Source organism: Anabas testudineus, chromosome 6 (genome assembly GCF_900324465.2).
Source record: "Anabas testudineus chromosome 6, fAnaTes1.2, whole genome shotgun sequence".
NCBI classification, from domain to species: domain Eukaryota; kingdom Metazoa; phylum Chordata; class Actinopteri; order Anabantiformes; family Anabantidae; genus Anabas; species Anabas testudineus.
In genome coordinates, this window is record NC_046615.1 from 10338764 (window position 1) to 10362106 (window position 23343).

Below are 23343 nucleotides of genomic sequence, written 5' to 3' on the forward strand. Positions count from 1 at the left end.
GGAGGGCACACCCGTCTGCAATGTTTTTCCATGTACTTATTTAGCGTCATAATGTTGTCACGTCATGTGACTACACAAGCTCAATCTCGCAGCCAGACACAGGAAGTCACATGCCAGTCATCATGGGGGCATGTTTATTTATAAAAATGACAGTGTGCAGAGACCTTCCCCTTTCCTCGCTCAGTAACAAGTTTGTATGTAGTCAATTGAAAAGAACAGCCTGTATTTGATGCAGCTTATGCACCTATTCATATTATTCTTATATTTACATGTGCACTGCATATTGTTCACGTAGAGCTGCACTCTCTTTATACTTCATTATCTTTCTGTGAGATGTAATTTTGGTGCAGTTGTTTCAGTGTAGGAAAGTGTAAATGCCTGACTCACTGAAACTGCTTCCAGCCACAGAGGTGTTTGGGACGTTGCCTCACATTTATTGACCTTCTCTGGGTGTTTTCTCGCTCTCACTACTGAATACACACAGGCTAAGCACGTGACTCTCGACTGTGGCTCGCAAAGGGATTCAGAAATGACTGTGATCCAAATGTGTCTAAGGTTGTGTCCAAAAAGTAAAACAATATGCTGCTCACGTGTGTTTAAGGGGGTTCACCGAGATGCGGATCACATTCACTGAATTTACCCAGGATGGAAATTGTGCACTGAGATGAAACATTTTCCCTCCATGGACAAAGACGATAAATGATCTATTTAGGGAATGATGTAGATTGAAGCAGTGAGAGATTGTTTGGTATCACACCATAGCAAGAAGACTTCCAGCAGACAGTAGTCACAGTCCTGGTTTTATCCTCTCCCCTCCCTTCCTTCTCCTAGTCCAATACATTCCAGTAATGCTGCACTTTACCCTTCTTGTCTACGCAGTGACAGCTGCTCACCATTATGGCACTGCGTGAGCTAATTTTAATGGCTGTCACAAGCAGCAGGAGCAAATGCAGGCCTGCCAGCGTAAACAGCGAACTGAAACCAAGAAGGATGGGCTTCTCTGTAGAGGGTAAATGACAGGACAGGATAAAAGACCAGTTGAAGGCCTTTCTGCGATTTATTTATCATCTCAAATATGTTACAAAAGCACAAACAAACCAAATTATTGGCTTCCACAAGTGCTACTGTAAATTATCGGCCATGTGGATGGATCTGTGGATTGCAGGCCTAAACATAACTGATGTGTCATACCTATAGAGAAATTTCATTTCTTTATGAATAAATATGTTGAACAGCAAAGTATAAACGCAGGCTTTGAATAGAAGGCACTTTACTGGTGGTAAATTAATGTGCGTCTTAGTCAATTTTTCTACATCAGTAGCTCCCAACTTTTTTGACGTTCCCCCCACAGACCTGTCACATGAACAAAAGTACTCTCTCACTGACACCACCCGTCATGTTTCAAATGAGTCCATCTGACATATTTTAAACTGAGCGTTATTTATTACACATTCAAACATTTATTATACTGATTAATTCCAAGTTTGCCTTGTTAGGAATCACAGATCTAGAGAACAGGACTGATCTCTTATTTCGGTATCTCAATAACTGAATTCTATTTTTAAGTCATTAAACATGGACAACAGTTCATGAAGTGGACTGACGTGAGAACAAAGGTGTAAGTCTAGTCTCTGCACACGGTAGAAGATGTTAATTAGCTGCAATTAAATGTCAAGACGAGCTAAACAAAAGCAGCGCAGTGACAGAATGCACAATGAATGAGATAACTTTGCTATTAATATTATATGAGCACCTCAACTGCCTGAGCTGAATATGAAATAAGAGCCTATCTGAATCAAGACCGGTCTTCTCCTGTGTCCCCGTGCTTCTTTCATGGACAAGTCAAATGTGAGTAAACACTGAATGTGCGGGTGGATTGGTTCAGGGTGAATGTGGGCCAGTCTTCACTGAGGCAAACTCTACTTGAACGCTGCTGGCTCAAAGCAGACCAGTGAGTCTTGTAACAAATTTATTTCATCTGAACACAAAACATATTTTTTCGCATCCCTTTTGTTTTAACAGAAAGTGTCACGTGGACAGTTAGCATCAAGTGCATGCACAGGTGATGTGCCCTATTTATAGGTTTTAAGACTTAATTAGAAAATTCAAGTAAGTTTGGCACAGATAATTATTATTTTTATTCACATTTCTATGACTTATATACTCTGTAGAAATCTGTAAAAAGTCAACTATCATGCAGGGAGTGCATTTTTAAACACTGCACAAAGCATTTAAAAATAATCATTGATTCCAGTTACACACTTAACTTTACACCCTTATCTTTAAAAAAAGTGCACTTTCAGCAATTGTGATTTACTGTTTACAAAAGTTAATGAGTAAGGCAGCATTAGTCATAGAGGGGAGAATATCTGATGTTAGTTCACACACTCTTCCCCTGGAAGCCAGCTGGAGATGCAACAAAGCCCCAGTTTGACTGTTCGAAGCCAATCGCTGACCTCTGTTCGGCCGGGGCTTCACACTGAGACAGTTGAGGACCGAAGGCTGAGACATGGCCGTCCACAGACTTGACAGCACTTAACCATTAACCTTGCCTTAACATTTCCCCTCAGTCTCTGTCTACCACACTAACTACACTGGCAGATGTGTGCCGTGACCAGTCAGTCAGAGACAAGTTCCATTCCTCTGTGTACGACAGACGACCTTTCGAGTGTGCTCCTAGTGGCTGAGTGCGCGCGTAAAGTGTGGTTTGTATCCAGGAAGGCAGTGTTCGTGTCACATAACGGACACTATGTACAGATATTGCTGGCCTCTTACAATCTGATATCAGTAATTGTAGATGCACTTCTGAGCATGTGTACTGTATTGTTCTTAAGGCTGGATTTGATGAGTTGACATTTCTCTCTGGTTTCTACTCCAATCCTTCCCTCTAGAAGCCTGTTGCTGTCTCCTGTTTGAATCTTAAGCCCTCAGTGAGATGAGATTTGGTGGTTGGGCTGAGGAGGACCAAGAAATCCGAGCCTCTGTTTGTTCTTCCTCTGTTCTGTCATCTGTGGAGGAAGAGAGAAGAAAAAAAAAAATCAACCTGGAGTTGCTTTGAATTTTATATGTAGTATACACATGATATAGAAATCAGGTTTGCACTCTTTATTATGGTTATGAGATTTTGGTAAATTATTATTGTATTGCAGGGTTATTTGTCCGTTTAACAATCACTGGCCCATTGCTTATGTACATTAATGTGAATTAGCTTATGTGCATTAGAAAACATACAGATTAGAACAAGAAGAGGAATTATTTTCAAACATGGCAGCTAATACTGTTAGGACTGGAAAAGGAAATGTCCCTTGGAAACTTCATATAAACACTCGTGTGCCGTGTGGGTGTGTTTTGTGCAGAAGTGTGACCTGCATGTCAGATGTATAAGTGTGGGGGGAAATTTCATGAATCAGAAGCAGCTTGTTTCTCAGAACAATCACATTTGCAGAGCTTTCAGTGTTGATGAAGGCCACTGGTTCTTTAAACCATAAAAATGCAGAAGAGAAAAATGAGTATTTAGTGCAACTGCAGTGTGTGTAGAACCATAGCATACACACACACACACACAAAGACAAATACACGTACACACAATCTCAGCTGTGATAGTGTAAAGTGCTGAGGTCAGCAGAGGTTGTAATGGGGGTGGAGACAGTCTGAGTTCAGAGCTGGTGTGAGACCTGCAGGCCTCCTCTCCCGCCTGCAGAACTGTGGTTGGGCCTCATCTCATTTTCAATAAACACACTTCCTTTTTGCAGCATGTGCTAAACTTTTATCATCCTTATATCTTTGTTTTATCATAAAGTGATGGTAAAATCCTGACTAAACCTATAACTCTGTATTAGTAAGTAAAGAATATACAACTACATTATGGAAATAAATGTTTAGCAGATTCAGAGATAGGGCATCAGTGCCTTGCTCAAGGGCACATCCACAGCACATAAACTCGGTTACACAAGGAATCTCTCCTAGCAGGGCGAGGTACAGACTTGCTGAGGTCAACAGAGGTTGTTGTTTTGTTTATTGTAGCGTGATCCTCCCCAGTAGGAGTTGTTTTCACACATTCGGCACAAGAGGAACAAGGACAGGCCTGTGACTGGAATCACATGCAGGGGAGGCAGGTGATGAGAGTGATCAGTCACACTGCAGCAGCAGAGCTAGTCATCCAAACAGCCAGAGGCTGGATGTGGATTCAATAGTCGTCACCTACTAGTCACCTGTTGTGATGTGTTCAGGAGCATCAAGTGTCTAATTGAATCTGTTTACGTTGCTGAACAGAGATGAATAGAAAAATGAGACAACTGACCTTTTTGCTTTAGTGTGTTTTAGGTCTAAAGTTCAAAAGCCATACTCTGCAGTCAACTGACCAGTGTGCAGCCAAACAACATATTAAAATAACACATCACTTTGAAAAAGAGTGTATTTTCCTTTTCAGCATTTAGCTTTTTCCATCACAACATGAAAAATGAAGTGGCACTCTACCTGTTCCTTGAGCTCAGCCAGCTGGCCTGAAAGCTGAGCCACAAGAGTGACAGTGTTGTCCAGTTTCTCCTGCAAAGAGCGCATCTCATTCTGCTCATTGTCTCCCTCACTGCTCACCAGAGACATGGCTCTCATTCGAGGGAACCACTCCAAGTTCTTTTCCTGGGAGGAGAGAGGGAGATATTGGTTGAGAGAGAGGTGAAAATAATACAATTTTTAAAATAAAGTTAGTTTAATAGGTCAGAGAGAGGATGTTGGCGCAGACCAGAACAAGGTGGATTTGCGTAGACATGCAGGTAGCTGAAGACAGACTGCAGGAGGCACGTGAACAGAGAAGTATTGGTAACTGGAGACAGGCGTGGAGGTTTAATATTAATCATTCCATCAGACTGGAGACTGCTCTTCGTTTCACGCTTGATAGTGTAAAATTTTTTAAGCAGCAATGCTGTCTCTTGGATACTGCTGATAGCAATTATACACTAAGTGAACAGTAACTGGCATTTCAATTCTCACCCACTCCATAAACACACTATTGATGTGGCGATGAGTCACTGTCGTCTATCAAGAATATAACTGGGAGTATAGTGTTATTTATGTGCGTTTGTATGGGCATGCTCACATGCAAAAATGGAGATGCTACCCTTATTATCCATTTGTCCAACTGTGCAGTGGACAGAGCGAACCATTTGCAGTAATGCCACAAGCAAACAGTAAGCAAATCCAAGCTATATCATTATGTAATGGACGTAAGTGCATCTGTGTTTGCATGTGTGGGTGTGTGTACAGTCGGTGTGCATCTGCACGGATATGTACATAGCAGACTGTGAGCAAGAGGGTGTGTTTTACAACACGTATGTTCTCGGGCGTCTCTGAAAGCGAGATAGGTGTCATAGAGACAGACTGCCATCAGATGATCTTATGTAATAGTCCGCTGCCAAGTCTTCTCAGGAAAATTACCTAAAAGGTGTTAAGAGTGGGATTTGACTGGCACCACATTAAGTCCAGTAGGAGGAGTGAGGTATTCTCCCACCTACTCTTATATAAGAATAGACTGGAGGGATAGAAAAACCGATCAGTGTGAGATGCTGAGGACATGAGGTGAGCGCAGTCTGATGATGCAGAGGAATGTGCAGAGTGTGGACTATTAGTTATGGTTCCTTCAGTGAATGAGTTTATCCCACTTTGCAGAGTGAGTGAGTGACATTTTATGGGTTTTATCCTGTGAAAAATTACAAACAGGGCCACGCAAACAAAAAATAAAAAGTGCTTCTGTTGTTTCAAAAATTCAAATTATTATATAATAACCAGCATTGACTTAAAGTGAAGTCAGTCCAAATGTAGGAAGTGGTTTTAAATTTGTAACACATTCTGATTTTGACTATAAAATGCATGCCGTATTTAATAAATGACACCATACAGTACAGCACATAGAGGCAGGAGGGTGACGAGTGGAAGAAGAACGTGTTACAAGTACTCATTACTCTTACTTGGTAGTTTTTGGTGTACAAAAGGTTACGGACTTTAGAAAAACAGACTTTCTATTAAGGGTTCTTGCATTTATATTGAAAGATCACGTTCATAATGACGCATCAGGCTTTTTGCCTTATTTGTGCAAATTTGACTTTGATTTAATTTGAAAGTTTCTACTGTACTTTGGTTGTTTTCAACATCTTCGCAGATTTCTCCCTTTTGACTAGAATACACTCTTCGTCGGAGACCACAGGGGAAGCAGTTAGACCAATTATGACTGCTGACACCCACAGTATGAATCGAGTCTATTCTGTAAGAGCTTGCCCGAAAGACCTCGACTAATCTGGGCCTCCGGCTTGAAGTGGCCAGTGAAATAAAATAAAGAATAGCTTCTTTTCTCACAGCTTTCGAAAATACAGCGAAACCTCTGTAGGCTCAAAGACAAAGCTTCAACCTCACTGAAACTGAGGACTATGTGATGCTTGTTTAATAAAGTCATGCATAAATGATGGATTTAGTACCATCAAAGATCCAATAAAGAGACCTAAGAGTCAATATTTAGGGTAAACGCACTATTTAGTTTGAATGTATAATCACTCATGTCAATTGAAGCATCATCTCGAGATTAATGAGATAAAGTTAAACCGTCATGGCACAGAATCCCTCACTACTGCTCTTCATTATACTATACACCAGTCCAGCGTGCGTCGCGCTGCACTGTCTGAATGAGTCAGGCTTTAGCGTTGCTTCACTGATCCATTTAAGCACCTCAGCAAGAATGATTTTACAGACGTTCATTTGCTCCTCGCTGCTGCCGTCCTCAGAGCGCCGGTGTGGTTCACCGTGCACATGTACATACTGTGCAGCTGTGCAGAGAGCAACAACACATACCAGAAAAATCAGGTTGGTATTTTGAAGAGGCCGTGGGAACAACCTCAGATGTCACCAATGTCAGACACCATAGTCAAATTCTAGTACAGCTGAAGAGTTTGTGTTCTCATTGTGGTTGCTATATTGTGTTTGCTCTACCAATACACTGAAACTGTCCCAATTTAATATTTAAAACTAGAATTATCTTTGCTTTTTTTTTTTATGAAAGCATTCAACGCCTGTGTTATTGTCAACATAATAAGAAAAGTATTACATTTAATTAATAGCACAAACATTAGTGGAGCTCTGCATTATTTACCTTATTCGTAGCACTGTACTTTGGTCTGGAATTTAAACTTAAAACTGGCAGAGTTTCAATTGTTGACATAGCCGCACAACTCTTGTTACCAACAACCACAAAGGCACAGAGGAGTGTCAAGTGATACGGTGACATAGCACACACAGAGTGTCGAGAGCAGAGTGTACCACATAGTTCTGCAGATAGTATCACCTACCACAGCTTTTTTTTTTTTTTCAGTTAGTTACAGTCATAACACATCTCATAAAACTAAAACTGACCTCTGCCCTCACTCTCCATCTCAGCTGGAGGCTCTTTTCCTATTCTGACACTTGTGTTGCGGCTTTTGTTACTGAGAACATGTCACATGCGTGTTGTAAAGTGAATGAGGAGTTCATGATGTGATGGTGACTGTGTGCTTGTACAGTACAAGTGTGTGTGTGTGTGTGTGTGTGTGTGTGTGTGTGTGTGTGTGTGTCTGAGAGAGAGAGAGAGAGAGAGAAAGGGACAGGAGAGCACGTGCCAGGCAGGGCTGAGCTATTAGCAGGCCACTTGAGATGGGTTATGTAACAGCGCTGTGGCTGCTGCAGTACCTGCTAGGCCTGTAGTTGCCGTCATAATTTTACACACAAACACCCGTGCGCTGATTCACATCCACAGTACAACACAGCAACAACAGACACCCGGTGTAAGATGATCCCACTCTTTAGCGTGGCACCACATCACTCTGTTCTACCCAACCACATGCATCTCATTATGACAGTCAGGGTCTGCGTGTACATGTGTGCTCGAGGTCCTCAGGTTTCTGCTGGGCACAGTTGAGAGCTTAACAGGTAGAGCCCCAAACTGCATGCTGACACTTACAATAATCCTACCTGAACATCAAGTCAGACCCTAACCCGCTGTGATGTGGATGGTACGTATGGAGGGGGCTGCTGCAGAGATTAACCTACTGTTTGCAGTCACTCTGAGGAACTTTCTGTGTTACTTTTTTTTGCCATTTTTCGATCTAATCATAATTCGTCACGTTTTGCAAACGGCACAAACAGATCATTTTTGGATTTCAAAGGCATCCTGTACTTTTTTTTTGTCATTGGCCGAAAAAAGTAGAGGGTAAATTCCTGACTCATCATTACCTCATCACACACTGATACTTTGGCCTGGCATCAGAGAATCGACCTAGTAGAAGACCTACTGATGCATATTAATTCAATGTCTGTCACCTGTTTGTTATGCAAATTGTTCATTATAATGCAACCATTCTTATGCCCATCACGACCGAATGTTAATCACAAAATGTGCCATTGTGCTGCGAGGCTTCATTTGAATCCATTAACCTAACGGCAACACCTTTAGTTGCCCTTACATCCTTCAACTTCTTGTCTGTGTGTCACTGCAGCAAGTTGGTGCATTGATGATAATGGAGCTGGACTGGGTTTAATTACTATTTAACCACAATGTGTCCCAGCAGGTTAGGAACTGAGCACAGTGAAGACTACCTGAGCACAGAGACCCGTCTCTCTCCAGCAGTGAGGGGGAAGGAGAATAAATTGGGATGCTTGGCACAGGCCTAGAGGCTCAGTCTCATTTTTCGATTGCTCGTCTGCTGTAGAGGCTCACGCTTCTCTAGCACACTGTCTATGTCTGCTAACTGAGGAAGGCTGCATAACTTTAAAATGCCAACACTAAGGCATCTGTATGCTGATCAAAGCAGCTCGCCAGCAAAATATGTATCAGGATGTGAAATTAATGTGTCTGTTTGTCCATATGTTCTTGGAATAATAAACACGATCCTTCAGACAGTGCATCTTAACAACAGTGCAGTCTCGATTGTGTTGCTGGATACTAAATAAAAGCATTTGACTAGTTTGCACAGTTAATGCTGTTTGTAAGGGTGTACTGACCGCAATCATCTGAGCTACATAGCTCTCAGGGCCGGTGTACTCGGTCGGATCCTTCACCCTCACCAGAACCAGGAAGTAAAGGTAGTGCCACATGTTGTGTTCAGACTTTATGTGCTCCTCAAAAGACACCGTCTTGTTGTCAAATTTGTCCCTTTCCAGACCTGCAACATATTAAATGTGTTTAATATCAATACTTTCAAATGTACCGACCTGTCACTTCATAGTTTGCATACATAACAGCCGTACACACCACAGATGAAACAGGTGGTTTTCAGGATTTCTTCCTTCCTTTGTTTCTCACTTCTCAAGTCAGCAAAGGTGTCAATGATAACACCAAATATGAGGTTGAGTACGATGATAATAACGACAAAGAAGAACAGAAGGTCGTAAACCACCCTGGCGGCGAACAGAGGTTCCTGGATGGTCCAAAAATATTAGTTAATTGATGCAGAGTTCAAGCTAATACAAACAGATTTAAAAAGCATCACAAACTGTAATAAGTGAACAAAAATTCAGTTCTTAATTAGTTTCCTTACCTCTTTAGAGGGTCTCCTGAGAATATCTCCCACACCTCCCCCATTACGTAGTCCCTGGTTCAACACTGTGATTATACACATGAGCAGAGTGTCGCACACCCGTTCTGTCTGATCATCTTCATCTACAACAAGACACACATAAAGACAGAAAACCATGTGAGCAGCAAGTGAAAGACAATAAAATAATAGTGAAAAAAAAAAACTATTTCATTTGTTAGAAAAATAAAAATAAATAAGAACAGTGATGTGATTGAATAGGCAGTTGTGGCAGCACATTTACAGTGTAGAGTAACAGCAAATTGACACATCTTAACCTCTTCTTAGTAGTTCATTCTCATTTGATGTCTAAGCTATTAGATTTATAAATAACTCACAGCATCTTGCTGTATTTTATTGTCATAAATCAATGGTATTGAACGTGTGGGAAAAAATGCATGCAAGCTCAAGTCCATGTTTTGTAAAACAACTCGTTACTCAAACCCAGTCTGACCTAATTAAAACTTATCACCAACATGACTTTTATAACTGCCTGATAATAAAACATCTTCTCAAGTGAATAGTTGACAATAATGTGAGCAAAGGTCGAATGGCTTTTTTTTTTTTTTTACCTCCTCCCCCTCCTTTGAGTGCTACAACAAAAAGAAATATGACACAAACATATACTGTATATAGGAAATGACAGACATGGTATTACTCCTGAGTCAGAAAGAGGAGGTGAGGGATGTGGATGAGAGCACGTGTGTGCCCCTATAGTGCAGGTGATCCATGGAGACGCAGGAGAACAAATAGGAGTGTGAGTCACCTCCTCTGCCTCATCAAGTTTCTTTGTGTGCTTGCTACTCATTCTGTTTGTGTGTGTGTGTGTGTGTGTGTGTGTGTGTGTGAGTAACCTTTCAGGCACTGACTACTGATAGAAAGGTCGCATACACACCTACACTCTTAAAACCACAAAATCTCAGAACTTGCCCAATCAACAGTGGCTAATATAGATTAGATGGCTTTTGAAATTAAATAAAATACTGATTTAAAGTGATAATTTAAACTTACCGGGAACCAATTTGTGTGCTGAAACAGGGCAGGTATCTTTCATACACGAGTTGTCAACTTCATGGTTACTCAATAAATCCCTTTTTCCTACAAAAAAATGTAAAAATAACAAAATTAAAAGGGCATGAAAATGTTTGAGTTTGATTGATGATAAAAAATGTACAAACTGAAGAAGAAGACTGTGCTCTTGAATAAAATCCACTATTTCCCACTAATTCTCATCAGCAGCAATAAAATCAGCAGGAAAGATACAGTAGGACATTATATAAACTGAATCAGCAGCTGCTGGGTGGGCAATGAAGTGCTGCTGAAAAAAAAAAGCTGAACAAATGATGTGCACACTGCTAAATCCTTGTGCAGCAGAGGAGCCGTACTTGAGTGCGATCAGCTCAAGATAACAGGCAGAAGGAGACCTGTCCACTAAAGTGGGGTGTCACCAACAAAAAGGCCTTTTCACCAGACGGACAGAAGGACAGAAGGGCAAAGTGGAGAGACAAGTAGCAGAGGTAGAAGAAAAAGATGAGCGGAGGGGACAGGAGAGCCGAGGTGGGATGCAGGAGTCACAGCTCCGAGGCAGCGGCACTGTGGACAAGGTGCTTTTTCAGCTGTCACAGAGCTCTAGTTGTGGCTCAGCCCTCAGCTAGCAGACAGACAGGAGTGAGCCCAGCTGGTTACATAACCCACCACTGCTCTGCTGTGTCTGCTGCGCTCTATTCAGCAAAACACAGGATGGCGCGGCCACCAGGTTATGCAACAGGTGCACATGTGCTAGCAGGTTGTCTCCCTGACCGTCGGAGCACTGTGCCAGAGCTCATTAACGCACCCACGCTCTCCACAGATTTTTCAAAACATGTGTCTGAGTATGTATATACAGGATACTGTACATCATTTGCACTACATTTTTACGTAGACTGTATATGTGCAAACATTTATTTAATTGTTGTTTAGAAAAAAAAAAAGTTAAAGTTTAAGATAATTATAATTCATATGATTCCAAATGTTGGAACAACTATCACACTGAAGCCGAGTTAAACAAACAGATTAATTCTGAGCCACATAATGTTTTTGATTATGGGCCTGATGGAGCAGAAGTGACTGTCAAACTGTTCGATTTTTGCAGAAATATAGAGTTATTTTGCAGAGAGAGGAATCAAACTCATTAAAATCAGCACGGCAGAACTGGTCCAACAAACAGTTTAAGACATGCAGACCTGGAAGTCGGTCCACCTCCATGCGGAAGTCATCCTTGAGGAACAGAAAGCCAATGATAGAGAAGAAGTAGACGAGGAAGATGGCCAGAACAGCCGTCAGAATAATAGAGCGGCCATTCCTCGTTACGCTCTTTATCACGTTGAGCAGCGTCTCCTCTCGGATCACCAGGTCGAACAGCTGTGAAGAGAAAACAACATCAAAAGAGTCGTCAGGAGACTAATTTATTCCAAATAACGTGTTGTTTGTCTCTGATGAGCTTTGCTGATCAACCAGTATGAAGAAATGCAACGGAGATTTCTTACCAAAAAGCTGTAGAAAAACTCATGCACGAAGAGACCGAGGACACAGATGATGGCATAGCTCAAATGGTAGATAAAGAGCATGTCCATAACAACTGCTTTGTAGCCTCGGATGAACGTTCCCTGGTTCCCCACAAAGCTTACGAGAAAGACCAGCTTGTTGAACAACTGAAAGACAAGAAAACACGGCAATGGATAAAACAGATTTAATGTAAAAAACAAAAAAGAGTAACAGAAACAACAATGTACTGGTTCAAATATTCCTTTACTTACATTTATAGTACCTAGCAACAACAAAGCAGGACCGAGGCCCATCGTGTAGATGGCACGTAGAATAAGGGAGACCAGGAAGAACAGGATGCCCCACGGCTTGGGTAAGAGAGGAAGCAGTAAGGTGAAGACCCCCAAAGCCACCCACAGTAAGATATTCCAGTAGGAGGACAAGGTGCCTGGACAGAAGAGAAAAGCATCAATCAGCAGTACCACACATCAGTGTGAAACGCCGTGCCATGAATTATTCACTGAGCTATGAGCTTAACTTAGCACAACACAGTCAGAGGCACCACTTTAAAATGTCAAACAGTGTTCCATAGGGGCCGCCAACTCCATCAGTCAAGACAGACGTTCTCCACCAGCTCGCACTGCAAACCGCCAAAGTGAAGCTCACGACTCTTCAGGAAACTGCAGTGCTCTGATGATTTACTGATACACGAGGTTTTCAGCAAAAGGAAGCACACCTATGTTTCATGCATATCAGTGAGACAGTATCATCTGATGACACACAATCAAGCGAAAGGTGTCACATATCACAGGATATGTGATTCATTAAACAAAACCCGAAGACAACCTCACGGCGCTGCAGATACTTTAAATGCCACATAATAGGGAAGGAAGGGTGAACTCCCACACAAATGTTTTCAGTAAAACTGACGGATCAGACCTAAGGGAGACGTTTGTAGGAGCTATGTAGGGTTTTACGCGAGGTTACTGCTGTCAATAAAGATGACTAAGGTTGTCCCACCATGTCCTTTGTGGACATCTAGCTGTGTGCAAACTAGTGAAGACTCATGACACCTATGTGGCTGGATCAGGGCTGTGTACGAACTTTATGCACAGCAAATACAGCCTCAGGCGACATAGGACAGCCATTTTTAAAAGCAACCACACCATGAAATAAAGTCTGGTTACAGCAGAAAAACCACAGGTGTTACTAATAACATGAACAATGATTTTAATTTAGTCAGTGCAGCAAGTTATGACAGAGTCACGGTGAGGCGGCACAAACAATAACAGGGCCCTAAAAGTGTAGCCGCTGAATGGAAGTTACCCATCGTTAATTGTCGATATTGTTAACACATCCAGCGCTTTTGCTATTGTGACATGTCGCCTGTGAAAAAGGTCTAGTACTGAAAACCTTTTACTGATCTCTTCAATCACTGGAAACATTTAAATACAAAATGCAGATTGGATGTTTGGTGCAGTGGCATTTCCTGGTTTGAATATTAATAGTTAATGCAAAGCACATATATACATTTTCATTTGTTAAGTTTATCAGACATCACAGCACCGGCATCTATCCATAGTATGGCCCATAAGAAGACTTCTCCAGCCTTGCCACAGAACCAGGACAGGCTTGATCCATCTTCACACCTGCCCATGAATGACTAGCAAATCTCAAGCCAACACATCCTATAGACTTTTGGTAGCACAGTACACATCCAGAAATACTCACCCTCATCTCCGTCATCTCCAAATGGGTAGAATACAGCCACACTAATGTTGAGCAGACAGGCCAGATAGAAGGAGATGCTCCCCCAAAGAGAAATGTGGCGTGAAAACCAGAACAGAGCCTTGTTTTCTGCGCAAACAGAACAGGAAGCTTACAGTAAGTACTGGACGACAAAACAGTTAAATTTATTATGGAAATAACAATGACCAGACATTCGTTATAATAATAATTTACCATCCTGAAGCTTTGCTATTTTCTAGACACGGGAGTCAAGAAGTGGAAGACTTACTGCGAATCTTCTTTTGCCATGTCATCTCATTGTAGAGGTCGTCAAACTGCTGGAAGAAGTCGTTAACCTTGCTGCCCTGGTCGTCCCGCTCTGTGGTAGTGAACACGCGCACCTTGGACTCTTCGGTGAGGTACTTACAGATGTTAGGGACGGGGAACACTATCTGCTCCATGGTGCGATCATGACGCACGATCTGGAAAAATGCGTATTGGGTGAATCCTTATGGCTGTACTCAAAGACTGTAAAGGTTTTGGAGACTGAAGGAATAAATGGGGGAAGTGATTATGGCGTTTACCTCTATCTGAGCTGTGTGATTGGCATAGTAATGAAGGGCATCATCCTTTTCACTGTCGGGGTCCATGCCTGAACCGAGCCCTGACCCTGGTCTCAGGCTCTGCTGCAAAATTTTATTGTGTCGGGCCAGCTAGGATCAAAAAACAATGTCATTTACATAGGAACTGTGGATTTGTTTCTGTGTCAGGCTGTGCACTTTCATTTTCTGGGGTCCAAATAAAAAAAAACAAACATCAGTTGCAGTGAAAAGAAATTTTCTTTGTCATGATGAAACTAGTCTGGTTGGCTGGACAAAAATACTCTGTCTGACACTTGGCTTTTAAGAAGCAGAAGTGAAACCCCCTCGACTTACTGACATAAACAGTAGCGAAAGACTGAAACACACAGGCGCAAGTTTAGCAGACAATGACTATGACTGGTATCTGCCTCAGTGAACACCTGCAGCCTTCCTTACCTCACATTCAGGGTCACATGCTGAAAACTAATTTTAGCACACTGGCAGAGTGGCGTTTGTTCACAGAAGAGCAGTGTTCCATCATTTAACGCAGAGGGCATGCTCCAATAGGAGCAGATATGTAAACAAACAAAGCTGCTGCGGTAAATGGCCCCGAGGTCAGCAGAAGGTCAGACAGACATGCAGTAATGCACTGACTAGAACAACCAGAGTCTATGTTGTTACCTGGTGGGCTAGGATGTAAATGTTGTGTCCAACATCTCTGGGCTTGATCTGGTCTCCAACACCGTCCTCATCCTCCTCGCCGTCCAGACCCTGTGCGTAGGCTTCTTTCATTACATCCACCTGAAGAACAAAAGTCATGAAAAGTCACCGCTCCTGTATTCACCTGAAAACCAGTGTGTACACGTGCTTACGCAGACTACCTACCAGTTCAGTGGGCCTCATCTTGCAGAGTATCTTCTCTGCATTCTCACTGTCCTGGCGGCTCTCCATGATAGCCAACAGAAGCTTGGAGGCATTATTCTACAACACACAGCTCCACAATTTAGCTTTTAACACTTGATTCAGCCACAAACTATACAGATTAGACAAATACATTAGAATCAATCAATCTGAATGTTAAAATTTTAAGATTTATTTTTGCACTGTTGCTCTTTTAAACACTGTGGCATCTGTAAATCTATCACCATTTACCTTGTTCCAAGTATTACAGGTAATGATTACTATAAGGCATCATGTGAACTGCTACAATAGAGTAATGGCTGCTAACGGCTGTGCATCATAGCGAGCGGCCTCTCGGGGCTCACTGAGACACTTGTGACTCACCTTGAGCTCCAGCACCAGGTCCAGCCTATTCTTCCCCAGGGGGTTGATGGAGTTGACAATCAGTGCTATAATGATGTCAATGCCATTTGACTCATGCTTGGCTATACAGGTCTGGAGAAATAAGAGTGTGGTTACAGTAGAGTCAAAGCACACTTGATAAAAACTAAATTCATCAGTTTGTGTTTGACAAGCAATGCATATTACAGTAAAATGCAAGTCCTTACACACATAAAGGGTCTTTTAGTGACATACAGGATCTGCATACAGTCCATTTTCTCCTACCTGGTTTTCATGACAGGGTCCTTGGCAATACTCTGTGATCGTTTCCAGTGTTTGGCAAACCAGATCCACATTGCTCTCATTTATATAGAGGCCCAGCAGCCCCAGGCCTCCAGTGGTGCTCCCACAGATACAGTCCAAAAACTGCAGAGTCTCACATACTAGATTGTAGTTAGTCTTATTGTTCTGGTTTCGAAGAAAATTCTGGATTTAAAGCAGAAAAACAAAAAATTAGCATTACATTTAACCGTAGTTGGACTTAAAGGGTCTTACTGTCAATCACAAAAGGGTTCCAGTACCTGCAGGTCTGAATTGTGGTTCTCACATAGCAGCTGCAGGAAACGTAGAATGGGCTTCATGATGGTGATGGCGGGGCTCATCTGAATATCTTCTGAAGCATCCTCAGCCCCAAGTACTTCATTGTTCTGGCCCATGTCCTCAAGGTCAGGATCTAGCTCCTCCTTTCTGAAGGCACAGAAGGCCTTAGAGGTCACCGAAGAGGCCTCCTTCAGCTGCCCTCTCATATCTTCCCTCATATGAAGCCCCGAGTCTTTCCCTACAGCGCAGCATGCAGAGAGAAATACATTTAAATATTTTATATTTAAATATTTGTTTAATATGGTCTGTGCACAGTAAGTGAACGGAGGTGAACAAGTTCGCCATAAACATGCAGAAGGTCACAGTCGATAGCAGCCGGCACTATTCTAGACATATTAAAAAGATTACATTCAGAGACCCGAGTGGGGTTCTGTAGCATGAAGGCACCCAATCTTGATACAATGGTCTTTTGATAGGCTTGTGATGTGGATCGTCACATGGCATCTGACATGTGACTGCAGGAACTGGGAACAACAGTCGGCACAGAGGTCAGCAGAGCAGCAAGATCGCTTTGGATTTACTATTGTTTAAAGTCGAGGCCGCGCTGAACTTCAGGACCACACATAGTGTAAAAAGTTTATATTTGAGCCACTGCACGCCTGTCTCTGTGGAAATGCTTAGCTGTGTTTGGAACCTCAGTGACTCACTGGATTACTTTTAAATGCTAAGGTACATTTGCCATTACTCTGCAGTGGGTTCACTTTAAATAAACTTTAGCACTTTTTAGCATGTTTCAGAAAACAGGGGTGACAAATGATTTCTGGCCACACTCAGCGATTAATTTTAAAGCCCTGGTGTGTTGGTGGTAATGTAAGTATAGAAAGGTTACCTGAACATGTGTCATTACATGACTGTACCTTTTTTTGACCTGGTGCTACTGACGTCACCGTCATCATCCTTTTTCCGGGTGCTCAGTTCAAACATGTTCACGGACACAGTGGATCGGATCTCCTGCTGAGCCAAACGCATGCGGTCATAGAAAACCTTGAAGAACGTCTCGGACTTCTTCTGCTTGAACAGTTGGCTGTAGAAGGAGTTCTGGGTCAAAGACAGAGTGGTTATGAGTAAAAAGTCCATAAAGTTGAATCTGTTCTTTATTTGCACTGATAAATGTGGAAGAAAATAAATGATCTGAATGTCTGCGTTAGCCACCTGTATCTGTGTGTTTCCACCCTGGAGAAGGGCGATTCCCAGCAGGATGCTCTCCTCAAACACCCGGTCATTTTTAGTGTTGACAATGAGGTCAATCACCAGCTCTGAAGCTCCAACATTGTCCAAGAGACACTGGATCTCCACTATGTTGCTGCTTGGCTTGTCAGAGTCCAGCGTGAGTGAACCTACTGTAGAAAAATCAACATTTGACGCAACTGCGCTCTGAACAGTTCTAAACACACGTCATGGTTTATTGAATATAAATGCTATATATATATATTTAAGTGGTGCTTTAGCAACTGCTTTAACCGGATTTAAAGTCTGGCAGTGACTGTCAAACAGCACGTTTGAGTGTTGTCATGTTAGATGCTGTTGTTTCTTCTGCAGCGAATAGTTACTGCAGCGTCTACTGAGTTTATTTGGGGTTCTCAGTACCTCCGGATGACGACTTGACAAAGCTGCCAGATGAGCTGTTTCCACTCCCGAGATCCGACTTGGAAAGGAGCTTTTGATTTCCAAAGTAGCGTGTGAGCAGAATCTTTCTTAACTCGTTTCTCTGTGGAGACAGAAATCATAATGTTAAATCCATATCACAGTCAAAAACAGTACTAGCCCCGAACGAGGAAATTCACATTTTAACACCTTTGAAAAAGTTTGTGACCCATGACTGTAAAGGTAATGTCAAAAGGAAGTGCGCATTAACAAATGTGCCATCCAATACAGCATTGGTGGCGAGGTGTATTCAATGGCATCAAATCCACCCAATCATCCCTCAAGAGAGCAGAGCCGATTTCATCTTCCATCTAATGTGAATGATCACTGTCATCACATGATGTCTTTCTTCCTTGATGGGAGCAATAACGTGCATCAACAAAGAAATTGGAGCCTGTCATTGAGGAGCATGAAAAATAACAGTGTTGTCCAACAGCTAGATAAATAACTACATGTATAACGCAGCAACAGAGCATTTAGGAGGGGTTTTTGTGAGATTTTCAATTGTCAGCCAAGACAGGAAATGATATGAAAAACACGTGGAGCTGCTTTATTTAGGTCAGTTCTGATTAGTCATGGTCCTTCAGAAAGTATTTTACACTGAAAAATGAGATCATTACATTAACGTTTACATCAAATTAAACTGTTTTGGACCAGTCAAAATATGTCATCATTTAATAACTTAATAACTGCAACACATACAAGACGAGTTCATTAAGAGCAACTTAATTAATTGTGATTGTGGAAATTCAGCAGGTGGACAGTGACAGAAATCAAAACACAATGTGATAAAAGGAGGCTGAATATGGTATTTTTGTGTTTGAGGATGTTTTATGTATATGACTGGAAAGACTGCGTTGTACAACACCAGTTGGCTTCTAACTACACATGTATTTAAACTGTGACTGTATTTATTTTCTTTCTATGTCTCACAAACTGTTCCGTGTGTCTATTGTGACATTTGTAGCAGATAAGCAGAAATAAGATAAATCATCTTATCACGATTGCGTAATCAAAGTTTGAGTGACAGGTGAATGGAGCCTTTTTTTTTTTTTTATTTCTATTTTTTTATTGTTCAACTGCAAGGAGCCCTGGAAGGAAGGAAGGACGGCGATCGAAGAAACGTATGGACACTAAAGGTAAGCATCAGTTCCTATGACAACCCAACAACTCAAAACTGGCCTTGTTTTGATGACATCTCATCGTCATCATTATTGATCAGCAGAGTGGAAGGATGGATGAATAGATGGATAAACAGACTGAACAAAGGGTGGAGCAAAAGGATGAATGGGCTGTACGGAGATACCTGCTGTTTCCACAGAAACCTGTTCGTAGGACCAGCGGACAGGTGGCAGAGAAAATAACTAGAAAATAATAGAGCTTTGCAATAAATAAAAATAGTTGATTAATCAGGTAGTTAATCATCTAAAGGGTTATTGCCAATACCTAGTTAAAAATTCAAAGAAATAACCATTTGGCAAGCACAACTGCTTCTTATGCCTTTGTATATTATAAAAGTTTGGGATTTAGACTAAACCACTTATCTGAAGACATCACTGCTCCTTTCTAAAGGCTACAGCAAATAATTGAATGATTAAATAATTATTCATTATATTATTTAATACTATTGTCACATGTTTTTAACCTGAATTACATTGCATGATTTTACAGTGTTTGCGACTGGTGTATCAGGCGGTATTTATCTAGCTCCTTAAGTTCCCTTATTGTGATTGTCACATCTCTGTTAGAGCTGACACATACTACTAACCGGTATTCAATATGACTAATTTGTGTAGTCGCCTGTTTACTGTAGATGGTGCTTACAGAAAATGTCAGGTGCAAACACTGCCAGACGTTGAGATTTGAGAGAGAAGCTGATCACTACGGCCGGTCCATTTTCAACAACACTGCACAGTTAAAAAAAAAACAAAAAAAGAAAACACCATCAGTATTTTGACAGTGGGAGATCAGACAAACAAGGAACCTCCATGCCTCAGCAGGAAAGCGGCCCAGGTACAGTCCAGCTGAAAAGCATCAAACTAAGTGCACCAAAGAGCGGAGATGTAGAGGAGCACGTGTAGCTGATGCTCCCTGTGTCAGTAAACACTCCATCTCATCTGCAGTCAGCAGAGATGCTTGTCTGCCTGCACTGTCTGGCTGAGCTATTTCACCAAACACACACAGATACACACACAGGAACACTTCTTGAACTGAAGGTGAGGATCCATTGAGCCAGCCTCTCATTTCCACACAGCAATGCACACATACACACTCGGTGCAGCTACCAACCCAGCACTACATTCTTTAAAGCAGCGTGTCTCAATGCATCTCTTTGACTGGTTGCAGGTGAATGATGTTTGGTTTAACATTTCCCCTTTTCTAGCACAGGGCAGGACAGGAGGATGTTGGGTTTGCACCTTGCACAAGCTTGTTCACCTTCCTTCTGGGCAATAAAGTCTGCTGGCTAAGTCTACAGAGAGAGGAGAGGTGAAGGGAGGCAGGATGGCTGTAGAGGAGAATCAGCCCAGGCTGACTCATTTGCTTGCTGCTGCATTGACGAGAAAAACTCCAGTCAAGTGATGTAAGAGGCACGAGAAAGAAAAAAGAGACAGAGGTAAGTAAGACAGAAGTAAGAGGAGGGATACGGGCTAGTGAGGAGGAGGAGGAGGAGGAGGAGAGAAACAAACAAAACCTAGTGAGGAGCACACAGTCGTGGTGTTTTAAAATGTGCACCGGCACGCCACACTGCGGCTCCAGTGTCCAAGCTGGGGATGAGCTGCCAATCCCCACCACAGGCATCCTCGCACCCTCTCTTCTCCCTCCCTCCCTCCCTCCCTCCTCCCCCTCTCTCTCTCTCTCTCTCTCCCTCCTCCAGCCCCCTCACAGCTCTGCTGTTTGCAAATCTCTTCAACTCCAGAGAGATGGATAGAGAAAAAGACAAAGACACAACCCGCCCTGTGCTTCTTTAGGTGGTCTGAAATCTCTCTCAGGCAGTGGAGGGCAGCACCAGCTGTGAAGCGAGAAAGACAGCGTCACGAACGGGTGGGGGAGCCGTGAGCTGCTAAGGTCAGACAAGGTTGATTATATCAGAGACTCAGGCCTCAAAGGAGGAGACTGTTAGCCAAACAAGGTTCAGATTTAGAGCGAGTGGGGGGTTGGTCATAGTTTCCTCTTCTGTGTTACTTTCTAACACAACAGGAACCTGAAATGACTCCAAGCACGCAGCTTTTGTGAACTGATCAAGTACACTGTGACACAGTACATGTAGAGGACTGAGCAACGACAACTTTACCATCAAGAGGCAACATGTAGGTTGCAGCAGAAACGTCAGTCACAACACTTGTTCTGTGTAATGATTACAACATGATACTGAACCATCTGACTATTATTTATCACGTCGATAAGTAATATTGAGTAAAACGCAAACTGAAACTGAATCTCATGATGTTGAGTGTACGTGCACGTGTTGCATTATCTGAGAAAAGAATTCAGTTGTCTCTAAGAATTTAGTGAACGTTCACGTGGGAGTCTTTTCTGGGATTTGAGTCACACATCAACTGAACTTCCTTCTTTTCAGGTCAAAACGTACAACGCTGTTTGCATGTATGCTGGTCAGATGGCAATCAGTCAGTCAACACCGCCAACTCAAGCGCAAGTATTACCGTAACTTACAGTCTCACCAAAACACAAACAATATGAGCTTATTGTTTGTTCAAGTCCTGTTGCTATGTCTCACGTTCCAGATAACTTCACCTGTCTGAGAATAGTAGACCAGTGGGAGCCTTGTTTAATATAATTCATTTCCACATTAATAGATTTTGCGAGGTTTACTCACTAGGGAAGTTATTTTATGAATAGGATAAAAAACACTAAATCAAGCTATATAGTCACATTATGCTATTCAAAATAACATAATGGGAAAATAAAGTGAGAGCAAAGGCAGATATGGAGAGACAGAGGAAGTGGTGTAACTACTATTGAGGACCTTGAGTTTTTTTGTTCGTTTCTTTTGGACTAAGCTTGTTTTGTCCACCAGAACTGTAATCCTGACAACATAAAGAAAGACACTACACTACACGACACTACATTTAAATAAATACACAACATGAAGTGGAGTCTTTGACTTATGGACTCTAGATTGCATAAACTGCAGCAGCAGCTTTGTATGCAGGATAAGTAAACATGCACTGGAAGTCATGCTATATGCTTTCTGTTTATTAAAGGGTGAATTATTGGCACTTTAATTGTTCGCTCTGCTAAACTACAATAGCTGATACAATAGCCGTTCAGTTAAGTTAGGGTTAGGCAGACAGAATCGTTTCTATTACATTGTTGCTCCTCCTCATTTCTCTCCCCCTGCTGTAGGATTTGACCCACAATGACCCACGGTTACTACAGGTAGCTACTGCTGTTTTGTGGGCCAAAAGTCCTTCACGGTGCGTGTTTCTGATGAAATCCTGTAAGAGACACCCGTACACATCACGTGTCCCTATTTACAATGTTTTCAAGCTGCAATTTCACAGTACATAAAGTGCTTTTATCCAACAAACACGCACATCAGCAAAACAAATTAAGCCGACATGTGAGAGCAATTGGTGATTCTGGTTCATGGAAACACCAGCCCAGCAGCGTAAACAAGCATTCAGCAAAGAGCCAAATGTTAGTTGGTGGATGGACTATGGAAGTGTTACATGTGATTCGCTAACATTGTTAAGCACTGATTGTGTTTGTTACCAACACTGTGATATTGAAGAAAGGTTAGCTGGCAACCTAAGCATGTATTCAAATTGCACAAAATAAGAGAAACATTCAAGGCTGTATGGATGGTTGGTCAGATGTTCATCAGTCAGTCTGAGTCGAAGGATCTAACATTGACCCCAATGATATGAGTTTATTGTTTATTCAAATGTATTTCTATCATTTTGTCCACCAGCCGTGTGCATTAACAAGTTAAAGACTAGAAACAATCAGTCCAGATCCTGAGTTGCCACTCGTTTGCTTCTCTGAGCACAAGTGACCTCCCTCATATGCAATCACATTTAATTAGCACACTTTGAACTGTGGCGAAACACTGTTCACAATGACAATCAACCTCATTCACAGTGATCCTCAGATGCACGAGGCCATGGACTCGTGGCCTTTCGCATTTTTAATAAGACGTCTCTTTGCACCACGATTTACAGATTTAAAAAAAAAAAAAAGTCCAGCCGGCACTGATACACAGACGTACCGTGCCCAGTCACAGACAGACCAAACAAACAAACAAACAAACAAACATGTACTAATCCTTCGTCGCTTTGGAAACCAAACAAAACACTAGCAGACACAAGCCCAGG

The 23343-nt window shown here is 42.0% G+C and overlaps 1 protein-coding gene across 1 annotated transcript in view; it reads right to left on the minus strand.

Moving 5' to 3' along the window:
• Positions 1–1423: 1423 nt before the first annotated feature.
• Positions 1424–23343, minus strand: part of itpr2 (inositol 1,4,5-trisphosphate receptor, type 2) — a 45465-nt gene continuing 23545 nt past the window's right edge. The window contains exons 38-57 of the mRNA XM_026366675.1: positions 17951–18071; positions 17516–17703; positions 17221–17401; positions 16285–16541; positions 15989–16189; positions 15707–15817; positions 15308–15403; positions 15104–15223; positions 14426–14554; positions 14131–14323; positions 13845–13970; positions 12386–12561; positions 12116–12280; positions 11813–11990; positions 10602–10688; positions 9555–9676; positions 9269–9434; positions 9019–9179; positions 4477–4638; positions 1424–3008 (exon numbers count right to left, since the gene is read on the minus strand). Of these exons, the coding sequence (XP_026222460.1) occupies positions 2928–3008; positions 4477–4638; positions 9019–9179; positions 9269–9434; positions 9555–9676; positions 10602–10688; positions 11813–11990; positions 12116–12280; positions 12386–12561; positions 13845–13970; positions 14131–14323; positions 14426–14554; positions 15104–15223; positions 15308–15403; positions 15707–15817; positions 15989–16189; positions 16285–16541; positions 17221–17401; positions 17516–17703; positions 17951–18071 (3021 nt within the window). The 3' untranslated portion in view covers positions 1424–2927. The remainder of the gene's footprint in view (positions 3009–4476; positions 4639–9018; positions 9180–9268; positions 9435–9554; positions 9677–10601; positions 10689–11812; positions 11991–12115; positions 12281–12385; positions 12562–13844; positions 13971–14130; positions 14324–14425; positions 14555–15103; positions 15224–15307; positions 15404–15706; positions 15818–15988; positions 16190–16284; positions 16542–17220; positions 17402–17515; positions 17704–17950; positions 18072–23343) is intronic.